A 13,574-nucleotide genomic window follows, 5' to 3' on the forward strand; every position below is an offset into this window, starting at 1 on the left:
GTGGATTCCTGCCAGTTCTAACCTCTTCTATAGAAGAGGTTCCACAAATCTACCATGCCGTTTAGAACCGGTTCCAGCTCCCTCCCCCTGCCCATCCGTACCACGCTTGCCCTGCCCACTGTTCACTGATTGGCTGGCTCATCAATCACCTCACCCGCCTCTAAGAGTCCTATCTAAACCTTAAAGTCTTAAAGCTGTCAAGTTTGAACATCCCTGGGGGGGAAGGTTCTAAGGGGTGCAAGGGTCTTGTAACCTGACAGCTTTAAGACTTGCATGCTTCAAATGCCAGAGTTTCTGAGCCAACATTTTGGTTGCTAAGCAAGAGCGTTGTTAAGTGAGTTTCACCACAACCTGGTCACATGGCTGGCAAGCCACTCCCACCCAGTCACATGGCCAGCAAGCCACTCCCACAAAGCAGGCCACACCTACAGAAGAGGTTCTAAAAAATTTTGAAACCCACCACTGGTGGGCACACCTGCGCACGACCTTCCTGCGCTCCTAACGCTTGTGGCACATGATGGCAAAAAGGTTAGCCATCACTGCCTTAGATAATAAGAGAGCTGATCCATTTTCTTTTACGTTTGGCCAAAATCATTCTTTTTGCCTCTTTTAAATATTTTCCCTTTTTGTGTGTGTGTCCTTATAAATTCTCTCCCTTGCCTGTAATATGTTCTGAGAATTTATGAGGTTGTAGAAGCAAATTGCTCTATTTACTCACCTTTTGTGGACCTATTTCCATCAATGGAATGAGTTAATTGGATGGCATCCTTTCATTTGTATCTGTTTCTTGTACATTTATTTGTGCAATAACAGTACATTATTAATACATGTAATGTAGAGGTAAGGATAGTGTTTCCGAACAGTTCTTCTCCCTTGAAATAGGCATGGAACATGTAATGTCTGGGAGTGATCCAGGTTAATGTATCAGCAGTGTGATTGTTTACCCAGTGTAATTCTAAATCAAATACAGTACTCTTGATTTGTATTCTGATAGTCTCTTAGCATTTCAGCTTTTCAGTAAACTGTCTCAATTGTGTTGCGAGTGCCTGTAGTAACATGATGCTTTCATCACTCAGTAGCTTTTACTCAGGAAGGATAAATTAATTGAATACTGGACAAAGTGTTGACGTTGCTTTAACATTTATTTATACTTAATATTGGAAGTTGGCAAGAGTGAAAATGAAGTGCGAAGGGTTCATTGCACTTAAAGGCCACTTAACTTTTTAAAAGGCACATATTCAGATTTCTCCACTGTCAAAATGCAAACTTTATCTGTTATGAGGGCTAGGGCAGTGGTGGTTTCTGGATCTCATTGCAATTGGTACGGTGCAATGGGGCCCGGTGTCCACCACATGAATGTGCGCAGCACGCGCATGCGTCCTTATCTCCTGCGATGCTCTGCCACGCCTCTGCATGCACGGAAGTGCTGAAGAGTTCAAATATCGGTAAGCAGCTCGGGCAAACGGGTGGGCCTTCCAGAGCACCGTACCGGAATGGTACTCAGTGCTCCCAGCAGGCATCGGTACGCCCGTACCAGGGCATACCCACCACTGGGCTAGGGCCATTAGATGAAACTAGTAATGGTCAGGGAAATAGACTTGTCAGAAGTCCTTCAGGATTTCTTGAGACATATAAAGGAATTTTACATAGGATTTAAAAGGAAATTGTTAGTATTTCTACAAATTTATTGTGTTGTTCTGCTTTGACTTGTATTCATGTTAAAGAAATAGAAAGCAAGTGGGATAGTTACAAATGTGAGACGAATATAGCGAAGTCACGGGAAGCAGCCATTTTAGGGTTTATTTATTAAATTTATATGTTGCCCACCTCACTGGAAGGTTTGCAATAGGCATTATGTTTATAGGCACAGGATTTCTGGTTCAGCCTTGCTTCCTACCTCTTGCCCCACAACAAAATGTATCATCCACTAATGATACCTGGATTCTCAACTGCAAAATCTGAATGAGCACTTGATTTTAGAAAGCCAGATATGGTGATCCATCTTTTTCATTTTTTCCATCCATCCTCCTGAAGTTGCTGAAGAGCAGCACTTAATGCCTGGGTACTGTCGTTATCATAGGTGCACCCTATTTGAGAAGTTGACTGGAGGCCTTTAGCACTATACTTATAGGTTATAACCGAAACTTTAGCAAAAAAAAAGTATTATTTTGTTTAGCTATACTTGCTTCAACATGAAAACTTTCCTTTTTTAAAAAAATGTCCTTCAGGTGTCATTGAACATTTCTCAGCTGAGATGCCAGATAAAACACCAGAGAATAAAGAAACTTTAACCAAGAATGAAGGTCAGTATTGTTTTCCTCTTGAATAATCCTATCCAGCTTTTTAAATGATACAGTATTTTTCGGAGTATAAGACGCACCTTTTTCCCTCAAAAAAGAGGCTGAAAATCTGGGTGCGTCTTATACAGTGAATACAGCATTTTGTGCCTCCTGAAACCCCGCCCCCTTCATCAAAATGGCCGTGCATAGCTTTTAGGAGGCTTTCAAAGAGCTCCTGGGGGCTGGGGAGGGCAGAAATGAGCAAAAAACGGCCCGTTTTTTGCTCAATTTTGCCCCCCAGCCTCCAGGAGCACTCTATAAGCTTCCTAACAGCTATCCACACCCTTTTATTGACAAAAAAGGGCCATTTTTTGCAAAAATGGGCAGTTTTCTGCTCATTTATGCCCCCAACCTTCAGGAGCACTCTATAAGCCGCCTAAAGGCTATCCATGCCCTTTTTTGAAAAAAAATGGACCCGTTTTTGGGAGGTTTGCAGAGTACAAAAACTTTTTTTTTAATTCGCCTTTTCAAAATCTTGGTGCGTCTTATACTCCAAAAAATACGGTAATATCCCTGTTTGTCAATGTAATTGAAAAATATAATCCTTGTCACATTTCTTTGATTGTTACATAGCAGATGTAGAACTGCAAAGTTTCCATGAAAGAATAGCAATAGAAGGAAGATAATTCAACCAAATACTAGTTGGCTAAGGACATACTAATGTCTAATCTTCACTATTTGAGAAAGGAGTAGATATGATATTGCAATGATGCATATGTATACACATTTTTGGCATCAGACCCATATTTTTAGGTGATCCAATTTTATACTAGTCACAGTTAATTCAAAAGAGTTTAATCCCACAGAAGTGGATGTAGAGTAGCAAACTGAACAACAGTGGAGACGTTATAGAATAATTGTTAATCTATTTTTCAAAATTGAGTTTTGGAAACCAAATATAATAAAATAATTGGAAAAATATTTTTACAAGGTTAATCTAAAATTTGTGATTCCAAAAATGGTGATATGCAGTCATAACAAAGAATAGAATTCAAAATATTTAGATGGAACATGCAATTATGGGGTTTAACTCATAGTCTGCTTTCTTGTAATATTATTCTTACCTTGTCATACCTAATGCTAGTGTTCATGAGCCATTGTAATTTGGCTATCCCGCCAGGTATAAGTATAGATCTGAAGGAAGATGCTGTGTCTGCAACCACTCTCTGCAAAGTGATGCATTTCAGATATAAATTATTTGACAACTTAAAACCACTTAGTCTTCCTAAAAATGTCATATAGTATACCTTTTCTTCTCTTAGATCAATTTTTTTAAAAAAATATAACTGACTGAAATAGGAGAGCTTAATAAAATGAGTAACCAACTGACCTTTTTCTAAGTTTGTTTGTTTTAAAAGTAAGCTTTGAGTAATTTATCTAACTGTGCTCTTTTATTTTACCTCTTTTACCTTGAAAACTATGGAAAGAAAAGCAGGACTTTAGGCAAGGCATTTTTGGGACAAGGTACTTAGAAATATTTCAGAGAAGAATGAGATTATAGATACTCATATATTATGTTGCCAGTTCTGTATACTAATTTTTGTTCCAAAAGATGCATTAGGGCTTATTTTCTGGTTAGGTCTTATTTTGGGGGAAATACAGTCCTAAATGTGTCAGTGTGGCTGATGATCTTAATGGATTTATTTGGGGGTAGGACAGAGTGCATACCCACAGAGAGGGCTCTGCGTGCCACCTCTGGCACATGCGCCATAGATTTGCCATCACAGTCTAGGTCAGCGATGGTGAACCTCTTTGGGCTTGCTTACCATAAGTAGGTGGAGCGCAGGGGGGTCATGTGCAGGCGTGCCGCACCCATAATGCAATGCGCAACCCCCCAGTGCACATGTGCGCACTACAGGCATGACCCCCCCATTTTTGCATGCTTTTTTCACCCTCCCCAGGCTCCAGAGACTTTATAGGAGCATGGGGAGGGTGAAAACAGCCTCCCCCGCCCCCCCTGGAAGCCCTCCGGAGGCTTGAGGGACCTTCAGGAGGCTTCCCTGAAGCCTCCAAAGCAGTCAAAATGACCCTCCGAGCGAACTGGAAGCCACTTCCGGTTTGCTTGGAGGGTCGTTTTAAGCGCTCCGAAGGCTTGAGGGACCTTCAAGGGGCTTCCCTGAAGCCTCCGGAGCAGTCAAAACGACCCTCTGAGCAAACAGGAAATCCGTTCCTGAATATCTGGTTTGCATCCGGAGGCTTCAGGGAAGCTCGTGAAGCCTCCAGAGGGCCTCGCAGGGGGGGGGGAAGGCTCTTTTTACCCTCCCCAGGCTCCTATAAAGCCCCTGGAGCCTGGGGAGGGCGAAAAATGGCTTTTAAAAAGGGTAAACTTAGCTGGCCAGTGCGCGCTGGCCAGCTGACAGGGCAGCGCCTCGCGTGCCCTGACAAATGGCTCCGCGTGCCACCTGTGGCACTCGTGCCCTAGGTTCGCCATCACTGGTCTAGGTTCTCCACATACTCTATGACTAATGAAAATAAAATAACTTTGAACCACAACTTGAATTGCTTGTTTCTACTAAGCATCGACAAGTTTAATCACAGTTTATAGTTTAGATTACACTATGATTAATCACTACAGAAAATAGAAATATCCAGTCCTTTCCCAAAGTTGTGTTTTTGAAAAGGCAACTAGACTTTCTTGGGGTTTTTTCCCTTTGAAAATGTTTCTCTTCTCATCCATGAAGCCCTCTTCAGAACAAAAAAGCACTTTTGGGACCACCAAAACCTAGATAATTGGGAATCTTCATACACATCTAGTCTCTTCCTTACAGCAGAAGATGGAGGAGTGTGTAAATGTGTGTAAGCTCAAGGCTTATGATGTCTTTTTCTTATAACATGTAATCATGAGCTTACAATTGTATATGAACCAACTCTGAAGTTTTAGTCATTGGCTTGGCTTACCATTTTCAGCAGTGGTTTGTTTTTACCATGGTTTATTGAACAAAAGATCATAGTGACCTTTTCATTCCCTACTATAAGCCATGAACAATGATCTACAAATCATAATAGATGGCTATAAGCATTAAATTGTGCTGAAATGAAACGAACCTGACTTAGTATGTGTTATGTTACTCTGGCTATTGCTTCAGCAACAATTTATGGTACTTTTATTTTGTAATCAGTTTTGGAAAAAAGTGCATTTCATTTCTTAAAGCTACATCTAACTCCATGAACAAAAAAATCCATTTTAAAGAATGTTCTGTTTTATACTCTTTTTACCCAATCCATGTAGGTTAAAATTTGATTGCAGATATATGTTATGCCTTGTGGGTAACATGGTAATGGAAGCCCAATTTTAAGCTGACACAAAATTGATTTATGACCTAGCCCTTCATAAGGGCATCTTTTTGCATTTTGACCCATTTTTTACTTTTGTTTGAGCAGCTTCTATTACAGCAGGAAATCCTGATCTGTTTTCCTGGTGTGGTTTGCTGCCAAGCTGTTTCCTCCACAGCTGGCTAATTTTGGGGATGTAGTAATGTTTGCTAACAAGCCATTCTTATTCTTCTGGTAAATCTATTTTTTCTTCTTATTTTAGCATTTGCTTTTCCCCCCAAAGTTTTCAAGGCATCTGAATAAATCATTTTAGCAATTTTTCCCTTTTCCCTTATTCTTCCTTAACAGCTGCAGGGGATAAATTTATCCAAATTCTTTGTACTCCCCCTTTCCCGGTTTTTAATTTCTTTCCCTTTCCCCTCCTCTCTCGTTCCTTTTCCTTTCTTTCAAACATAGGTCATGATTTTATTTTAGAATGCACGCTGTCAAATGCTACAATTGCAAGGTAAAATCCGTGCCAAAAAAATGCACACTTTAAAGGCACACTTTAAATTTAATAACTTTTAAGAATACATACTATGAAGTTGAAAGAAAATGAAAGCACACATTTACTTCAGATATCTTCTTTTTTAAAAATACCTCCTGACAGATTGAAGTAGATGGCTGCTTATGTAAGAACAGAAAAGTAATGTGTAATAAAGAGTCTCTATAATAAAAATACAACAGACACTAATATAGTGGTGTGTTAATTATCTTTACAAGTATAAATCTTTAAATATTACAATATATGAAGTAAAAATACATATCTCCTAAAACAAGATAGCTAATACATAAAAACCCTGAAGTGATTAATAAACAGAACTGACCAAGTTCTTCCTTATTTTCATAATTGCAACACAGAATTTGGTTGCCACGATGTAAAAAAGATGTGGAGACTCTAGAAAGTGTGCAGAGAAGAACAAAAAAGATGGATTAGGGGACTGGAGGCTAAAACATATGAAGAATGGTTGCAGAAACTGGGTATGTCTAATTTAATGAAAAAAGGCCTAGGGGAGACATGATAGCGGTGTTCCAATATCTCAGGGGCTGCCACAAAGAAGAGGGAGTCAAACTATTCTCCACAGCATCTGAGGGCAGAACAAGAAGCAATGGGTGGAAACTCATCAAGGAGAGAAGCAACTGAGAACTAAGGAGAAATTTCCTGACAGTTACAACAACTAATCAGTGGAACAACTTGCCTCCAGAAGTTGTGAAAGCTCCAACACTGGAAGTTTTTAAGAAGATGTTGGATAACTATTTGTCTGAAGTGGCGTAGGGTTTCCTGGCTAGGCAGGGGTTTGGACTAGAAGACCTCCAAGGTCCCTTCCAACTCTTATTCTATTCTATTTTCTTATTAGGAGCATATTATAAGCAGACCTAATACCCTTGCAGAATTTATAGTATAATAATACATGCAAATATATTTCAATACTTTTTCACTACCTGGGCCAGAGCACAGCATAAACATTGAGCAGAGAAGCTGATATTGTTAACAATTCTTCAACTTACTTTCTTTTCCTGAAGCTATATCCGGTCCTCTAGATTAACCTAAAATAAAGGTCTTTTTTGATCATCTTCTCATTGGCATCCTTTAGCATATCACTTTGAGCATGGAACCTACTTCTGACTTGAGATATCTTCTATTGCGTAATGTCTAAAGCCATTGGAAAAGACCCTAATGTTGGGAAAGATTGAAGGCAAAAGAGAAGGGATGGCAGAGGATGAGATGATTAGATAGTGTCAGCAATGGAATTAATATGGATTTGGACAAACTCTGAAAGACAGTGGAAGATAGAAGGTCCTGACAGACTCTGATTCATGGGATTGTGAAGAGTCAAACATGACTTAGTGATTCAGCCACAAATGTTTTAAGAAATAAAATTACCTCCAAATCAAGGTAGATTTCTGGTGATTTCATGGACATCCTCATGTAGATTTTTTGACAACTATATGGAATGAGTTTCTCATTACTTTCTTTTAGGAAATTTTGTTTTATCATTCAGATTGCCACAACCCTGGCAAGCTTTCCATCCCTTTACTAAGCAAGTCCAACATTGTTTTGCTTTAATATCCAGATTACAGCTCCTTACTTGAGCATTAAATAATCCCCACTTGTGAACCTTGATAAATATTTATTTTGCCTTTTGTCAAGGGTATTGATATTTATGCCCTGGTATATGAGAACAACAGTTGAGCCTTTTAACCTTCCAAATCTTCTCAGGAAAGAATATTGGCTGAAAACATATTTAACAGGATGGTTGCCAAGTTGGATTTATACAGTTGAAATCCTGAGGAGAATAGTAATGAGTCTTTTAAAATGGATCTTTAAATGCAATGGTTACCATGGCTTTTGCTTGGTGTGTATCCAGTTAGGACTATAGCATTCTAATCAGCTGTGGTCCAATGTTCCTTTTAATCAGGTCTATAAAACTCAGATGACATGTGAATTTAAAGTGTCATACAAGTGAAAACTACAGGAATAATCTCGTCAGTGTTCCACATATTTTAAAAGTACCAGAAAAATATCTGCAGTTTGAGTATAGTTTATTTTCCACTGATTTTTTACTATTTTTTCAAGGCAGGGGATATATTCTTAATTTAAGCATAGTTCTACAATATTTATATTTGAGAATAAGTTCATGAAAGATATGCAATAAATCTTGATCATGGTGGGGGTTTACTATGAGTTCTAATCAGGTGTTACGATGGGAACATTCTTCTAGATATCTTAATGATTGAGGGTGTTTGAGATCTAATTTGATTCCTTCAGAACTTTTTTAATGTGATCTGAACTTTTTGGCATGTAATTGCTACCATTCATAATGCTCACCAAACCTAAATTACATTTCATGGTCTCCGTTCTCCATTTATAGCTGACAGACAGGCATTCATTGCATAGACAGGCATTCAACCTTATAGCAGTTTGTACTTTATGTTCATGCCAAAGGGCTTTTGCTAGTAAAAGTAAATAATTAAGTAAATAATTAAGTTGCTACATATACTAGAGGAAGCAATTAAATATAATAAAAGGCCTTGCTCAGGCTCACCACCTTAACCTCCTGAAGAAATAGGTACTTAACACTTCAGATACTGCATTCATTCTTCAAATTTGTACTTTTATCACACTCTTATGCAACTCTTTCTAAGCACTTTACAGAGTCAGCATATTGGTCCCAACAATCTGGGCCCTCATTTTAGGATGGACCTTAGAAGGATGGAAGGCTGAGTCAACTTTGAGCCTGTGAGACATGAATTCCGAACTGCTGGCAGTTGGTAGTCAGTAGACTTTCCCTGAAATACTGCATTTTAACTCCCGCACCACCATGGTTGATAAAGATGACAGGAATAGGGATATAAAGGCAGCGTATACATTTTATACATAAGTGGAATAAACATGTAACAGCAATGGGTTTCTCCTCCTATTCAGAAAAAAATGGCCAAAACTCTGATTTAATAAACCTCTGTCTCTTGGACTCTGAACTAGGTTCGATTAATATTTTTCTATTTTTAAACAACCTTTAAAATTCCAGTGAAGCTTACATTTAGACAGATGATTAAAAAGATACTGTTGTATTAAGCTATATTGCTAAATTTCAGTTTCTTAAGTGAAACCTCTGGTTTCAATTAGCTTTAAAAGAGCTTGCTGACAGAGTAAGGAAAGCAGCCAGCATTGATGTTATATAAGCAATAAAATATTGCTAGAAACAGTTCGTGTTTTATTTACATAGGTCAAAGTACTGAAATATATTTCTTGGTTTGGGGATATTGTGCTTATACAGTACAATAATTTAAAATCTGTAAATTTTCAGATGCCAAGTAGAATAGAAAGTTCTTACTACATCATTGTTTTCAGAATATAAGGTTTTTTCCTAGTAATGTTACTTTAAAAATACCACTCTTTTTAATGATTTTATCTGAGGTCTTGGATCTTTTTTGATTAAATTATATTTGAAATTTATTTATTTGTTTGTTTATTTATTAATCTAATTTATATGCCGCACCCTCTCCACCAAGGGACTCGGGGCGGCGTACAATTTATTACACAACAAATAAATAACAAGGAGGAGATATAACAAGCAATGTACAACACATAATAAATAAATAATCGATTAATTAAAAACAGCAAAATGCAATTAAAAACAATTAAAATACCCAGAGTTAAACTTAATTTAGAATTTTATCCAGAGGGATTAGAAAATAGCTATAATTCAGGCCAGGCCGGCTAGTTGGAACAGGTGGGTCTTGAGTTTCGTGCGGAAGGAGCGGAGATCGGTTGCTGTCCTAATGTCGGGGGGGAAGTCATTCCAGAGGGCTGGGCCCATCACAGAAAAGGCGCTGCTCCTCGGCGCCGCCCTCTGGCATTGCTTGGTGGACGGCACCCGGAGAAGTCCCTCCCTGTGAGAGCGAATTGGTCGCAGGGATGTATGGGGCAGGATACGATCCTGCAAGTAGCTAGGTCCTATGCCATGGAGCGCTTTAAAGATAGTGATCAACACCTTGAAACACACCCGAAAGACTACAGGGAGCCAGTGCAGCTCGCGCAGGAGAGGTGTCACATGGGAGTACCTCATACTCCCCATCACTGCCCGCGCGGCCGCATTCTGGACCAACTGCAGTCCTCGGGTGCATCTCAAGGGAAGCCCCATGTAAAGAGCATTACAGTAATCCAGACGAGACGTCACCAGTGCATGAGTGACTGTGTGAAGGGCATCCCGGTCCAATAGGGGGGGCAATTGGCACACCAGGTGAACCTGGTGGAACGCCCCCCTTGCCATGGCTGCCACATGGTCATCCATAGACAGCCGGGCATCTAGGAGGACGCCCAAGTTGCGCGCCCGTTCCACGGGGGCCAGTTGGTCGCCCCCAATGGTCAGCGATGGAGTCAGCTGATTGAACCGAGAGGCCGGTAGCCACAGCCACTCCGTCTTGGAGGGGTTGAGTTTAAGTCTGTTGTCTCCCATCCAGACCCGTACGGCTTCCAGACACCGGGACATCACGTCAACGGCCTCGTTGGGGTGGTTCGGGGTGGAAATGTACAGCTGAGTATCGTCAGCGTACAGATGGTATCCCACCCCAAAGCCACGGATGATCTCACCCAGCGGTTTCATATATGTGTTGAACAGGAGAGGCGAGAAGACCGACCCCTGTGGCACCCCACAAGTGAGTGGCCTCAGGGTCGACCGCTGCTCTCCTTGTATTGTATTGAAATGTATTGTCAGAAATAAATGCCGGGTTATTGGTAGTATCTTATATTTTAAAAAGTGGGCCCTTTTAAACTGTCTGATTGGAAAATGCCACTTAGGTAAAGCCATCTATCCTTCCTCCCTTCTGAAATACAACTTCAGAATATGTCTTTATGCAAAGCATGACTTAATAAAGCTTTTTTCAGTTATTTGGAATGACTGAATCTGGAATTCAACAGGCCACCTGCTCCTGGTTTAATAGATTGCCAGCTGTTGTAATTACAAGATGGAAATTACTATATTAAAATTTCCAGTGCAAACTGTCATGATAAAACTTTTTTTCTTTTCAAGGAGGATGTTGAAAAAAGAAGGAAGTATGCTTGAAACTAAGCAATGATAACAGGGTGCTGTTTTCCAAAGCTACACCATCTTGATGGCAAATAATCAATTATTCTAATATTGTAACTTAAAGCAGTACAATCTATTAACCAGCTGTACTAAATCAAATCTGAAAGCATTTCTTTAAAATTCTTGATCTTTTTGTTGCTATGGAGATGAGCATAAACAAAATATTAGCATCTGTTTTTATATATGATATGAGGCAAAAAGGTTAATCTGTTGCATCTTGGCTTCAGAAACCGAGGCTTCTCTTTCAACTAAACTTGCAAAATTCTGCAAGGTTCCTCCCTTCTTAAGTATTTAATGATTGTGTTTGGCAAACTAAAGCTGATTTATACAATACACTAGATTTTTTTATTCAAAGGTATGTATTATTAACCAAGCAGAAACATTGGATACTTTAGTTTATATTGGGCTTTAATAGCAACCTTGTAAAAATTCATTGCAATTTTCTTGACTTTTGCAGACACCAGTACAACGTGCACGCCATTGGCCTGGCTACTAAAACAGAGTGAAGTTGGAATTATTATTTTAACTCACTTGTCAGTTTTCATATGAATATGATTGATTTGTATAGGGCATGGATGGAAAAGCCATTATTTGGTTTGTTGGCTTGTGTGTTGTGGAAAAACATGAACTAGTCCAGGTTAGTGAACAGCTGCTTTTTTAAACTGTTGTTCAATGTGATTTGTGATCTGAAATTAAAAGATGATAATCAGGTAGTCTTATGTATCACTAGTCATGTTTGGGAAGAAAATGCTACAATTGATTATATAAATATGTTCAGTATTTACTATAAAAATTTTATACTATATGGACCATTGGCATGCTGCTAGATTGAAGTTTCCACCTAAGACATGTAGTGAAGCTATATATATATAGCTGATAGTACAAGAAATTGATTGAATTTGATTCAGACAAGTGTTCCTGGATTCATTTGGGTCAGAACTCATATAAATATAATATTTATATTTATATTTCCTTTAATGGCTGTATTTCGACGTAATAATGAACCATAATAGTTACCATGACTTTGCTGTATCATAATGAACTACTGTATTGTGTTGTCCTTACGATACAAAGTATATCACTTAATTAATATGCAGTATTATGTCTGTATTGAAAAACATGTTTTCTTCCTTTAAAGTACAAATAAGGCCCAAATTATTGGTTTACAAGGGAAAAAACTGGTCCTACCAATGTCTTGTTCCCTACACCATTCAGGCCTTTAACACTGAAACATAAAACATAACATAAAACTTCACCATCAATTATCATTTGCAGAGATCAGAGAGAGATAAGCACCTTGATATTAGGAGAATCAGTTTGTGTGTGTGTGGGGGGGGTGTTCATCTAAGTTTTGGTGATACTGAAATCCCAAACTATTTTTAAAGGTTGGCATATAATGTAATACATTGCTGAATAGACATTTTGGAAGAAACTCCATCTTCTAAGATTATCATTGGCCAGTCTGAAGTTCTTGAGGAAGTCAACAGAAGTTGCCCACACATGGAAGAAGAAAAAAGTGCAAATAGATCAGGAACATCAAAAGCATAAAGAATTCCCTGCAAGCAGACTTGCCACTTTAGAAGAAACTTGTGCCAGCACTTGTTTGTGATCAACTGAGATCATGAGTAGTCTGGAAAATGCAGGTAGTGCTTGAACTGTCAACATTTCAGAACAATAGGAATTTACTCCATGATACTTTCTACTAAATTGGAACAGCTGTCTTGAGTTTGGAACATTGTGTATACCTTTTACTTTTTGCTTTTGTTCAACAAGGGCTTTATCATATCCTCTTTAAAACATGTAGAAAGTATTCCTTCCTGTATTGACTCATGTATTACTTAAATTAGTTATTCCAACAATCCATCTTTGGTTACTCCTATTATCAAGGATTGGCAAAGATTTTGTACACATGTACTGGGACTCTTCCCAAGCTAATACCAAAAATACATTTACTGAAAATGCTTGAACTGTAACATCAAAGTCAGAATGATAATAAACAGTTATATTTACAAAATTCCTTACAGTCTAACCACAACACTCATCCGAGGAGCTTTGCTTCTCTTCCCTTTGGGGGCTGAATTACAAAACAAGTCTTCCTATTTAGAACCATTCTGGTGATTGGTTCCAAATAGAGTTGTAGTGGAAAAATAAAACCTATTTATCACAATCATTGCCAGAGATTGTGTCAGGTGTGACCATTGTTGTAGGTTTGATTGTTCTCATTTCCCACCAACTCTTCCTTGTCATACCCATCTGTTCCTGCAAGCATGATGCTAGTCTTACCTTATGATGAGATTCAGGCATAATTTCATTAACAGCTATATCCCAGACC

General features: G+C 38.8%; 1 protein-coding gene across 1 annotated transcript in view; it reads left to right on the forward strand.

Moving 5' to 3' along the window:
* The first annotated feature begins 2,228 nt into the window (after positions 1-2,228).
* Positions 2,229-13,574, forward strand: part of PLEKHG1 (pleckstrin homology and RhoGEF domain containing G1) — an 85,083-nt gene continuing 73,737 nt past the window's right edge. Inside the window, exon 1 of the mRNA XM_081941337.1 lies at positions 2,229-2,303. Coding sequence (XP_081797463.1) covers positions 2,255-2,303 — 49 coding nt within the window. The 5' untranslated portion in view covers positions 2,229-2,254. The remainder of the gene's footprint in view (positions 2,304-13,574) is intronic.

This window comes from Natrix helvetica (genome assembly GCF_964273705.1).
Source record: "Natrix helvetica genome assembly, chromosome: 2".
Classification (NCBI taxonomy): Eukaryota; Metazoa; Chordata; class Lepidosauria; order Squamata; family Natricidae; genus Natrix; species Natrix helvetica.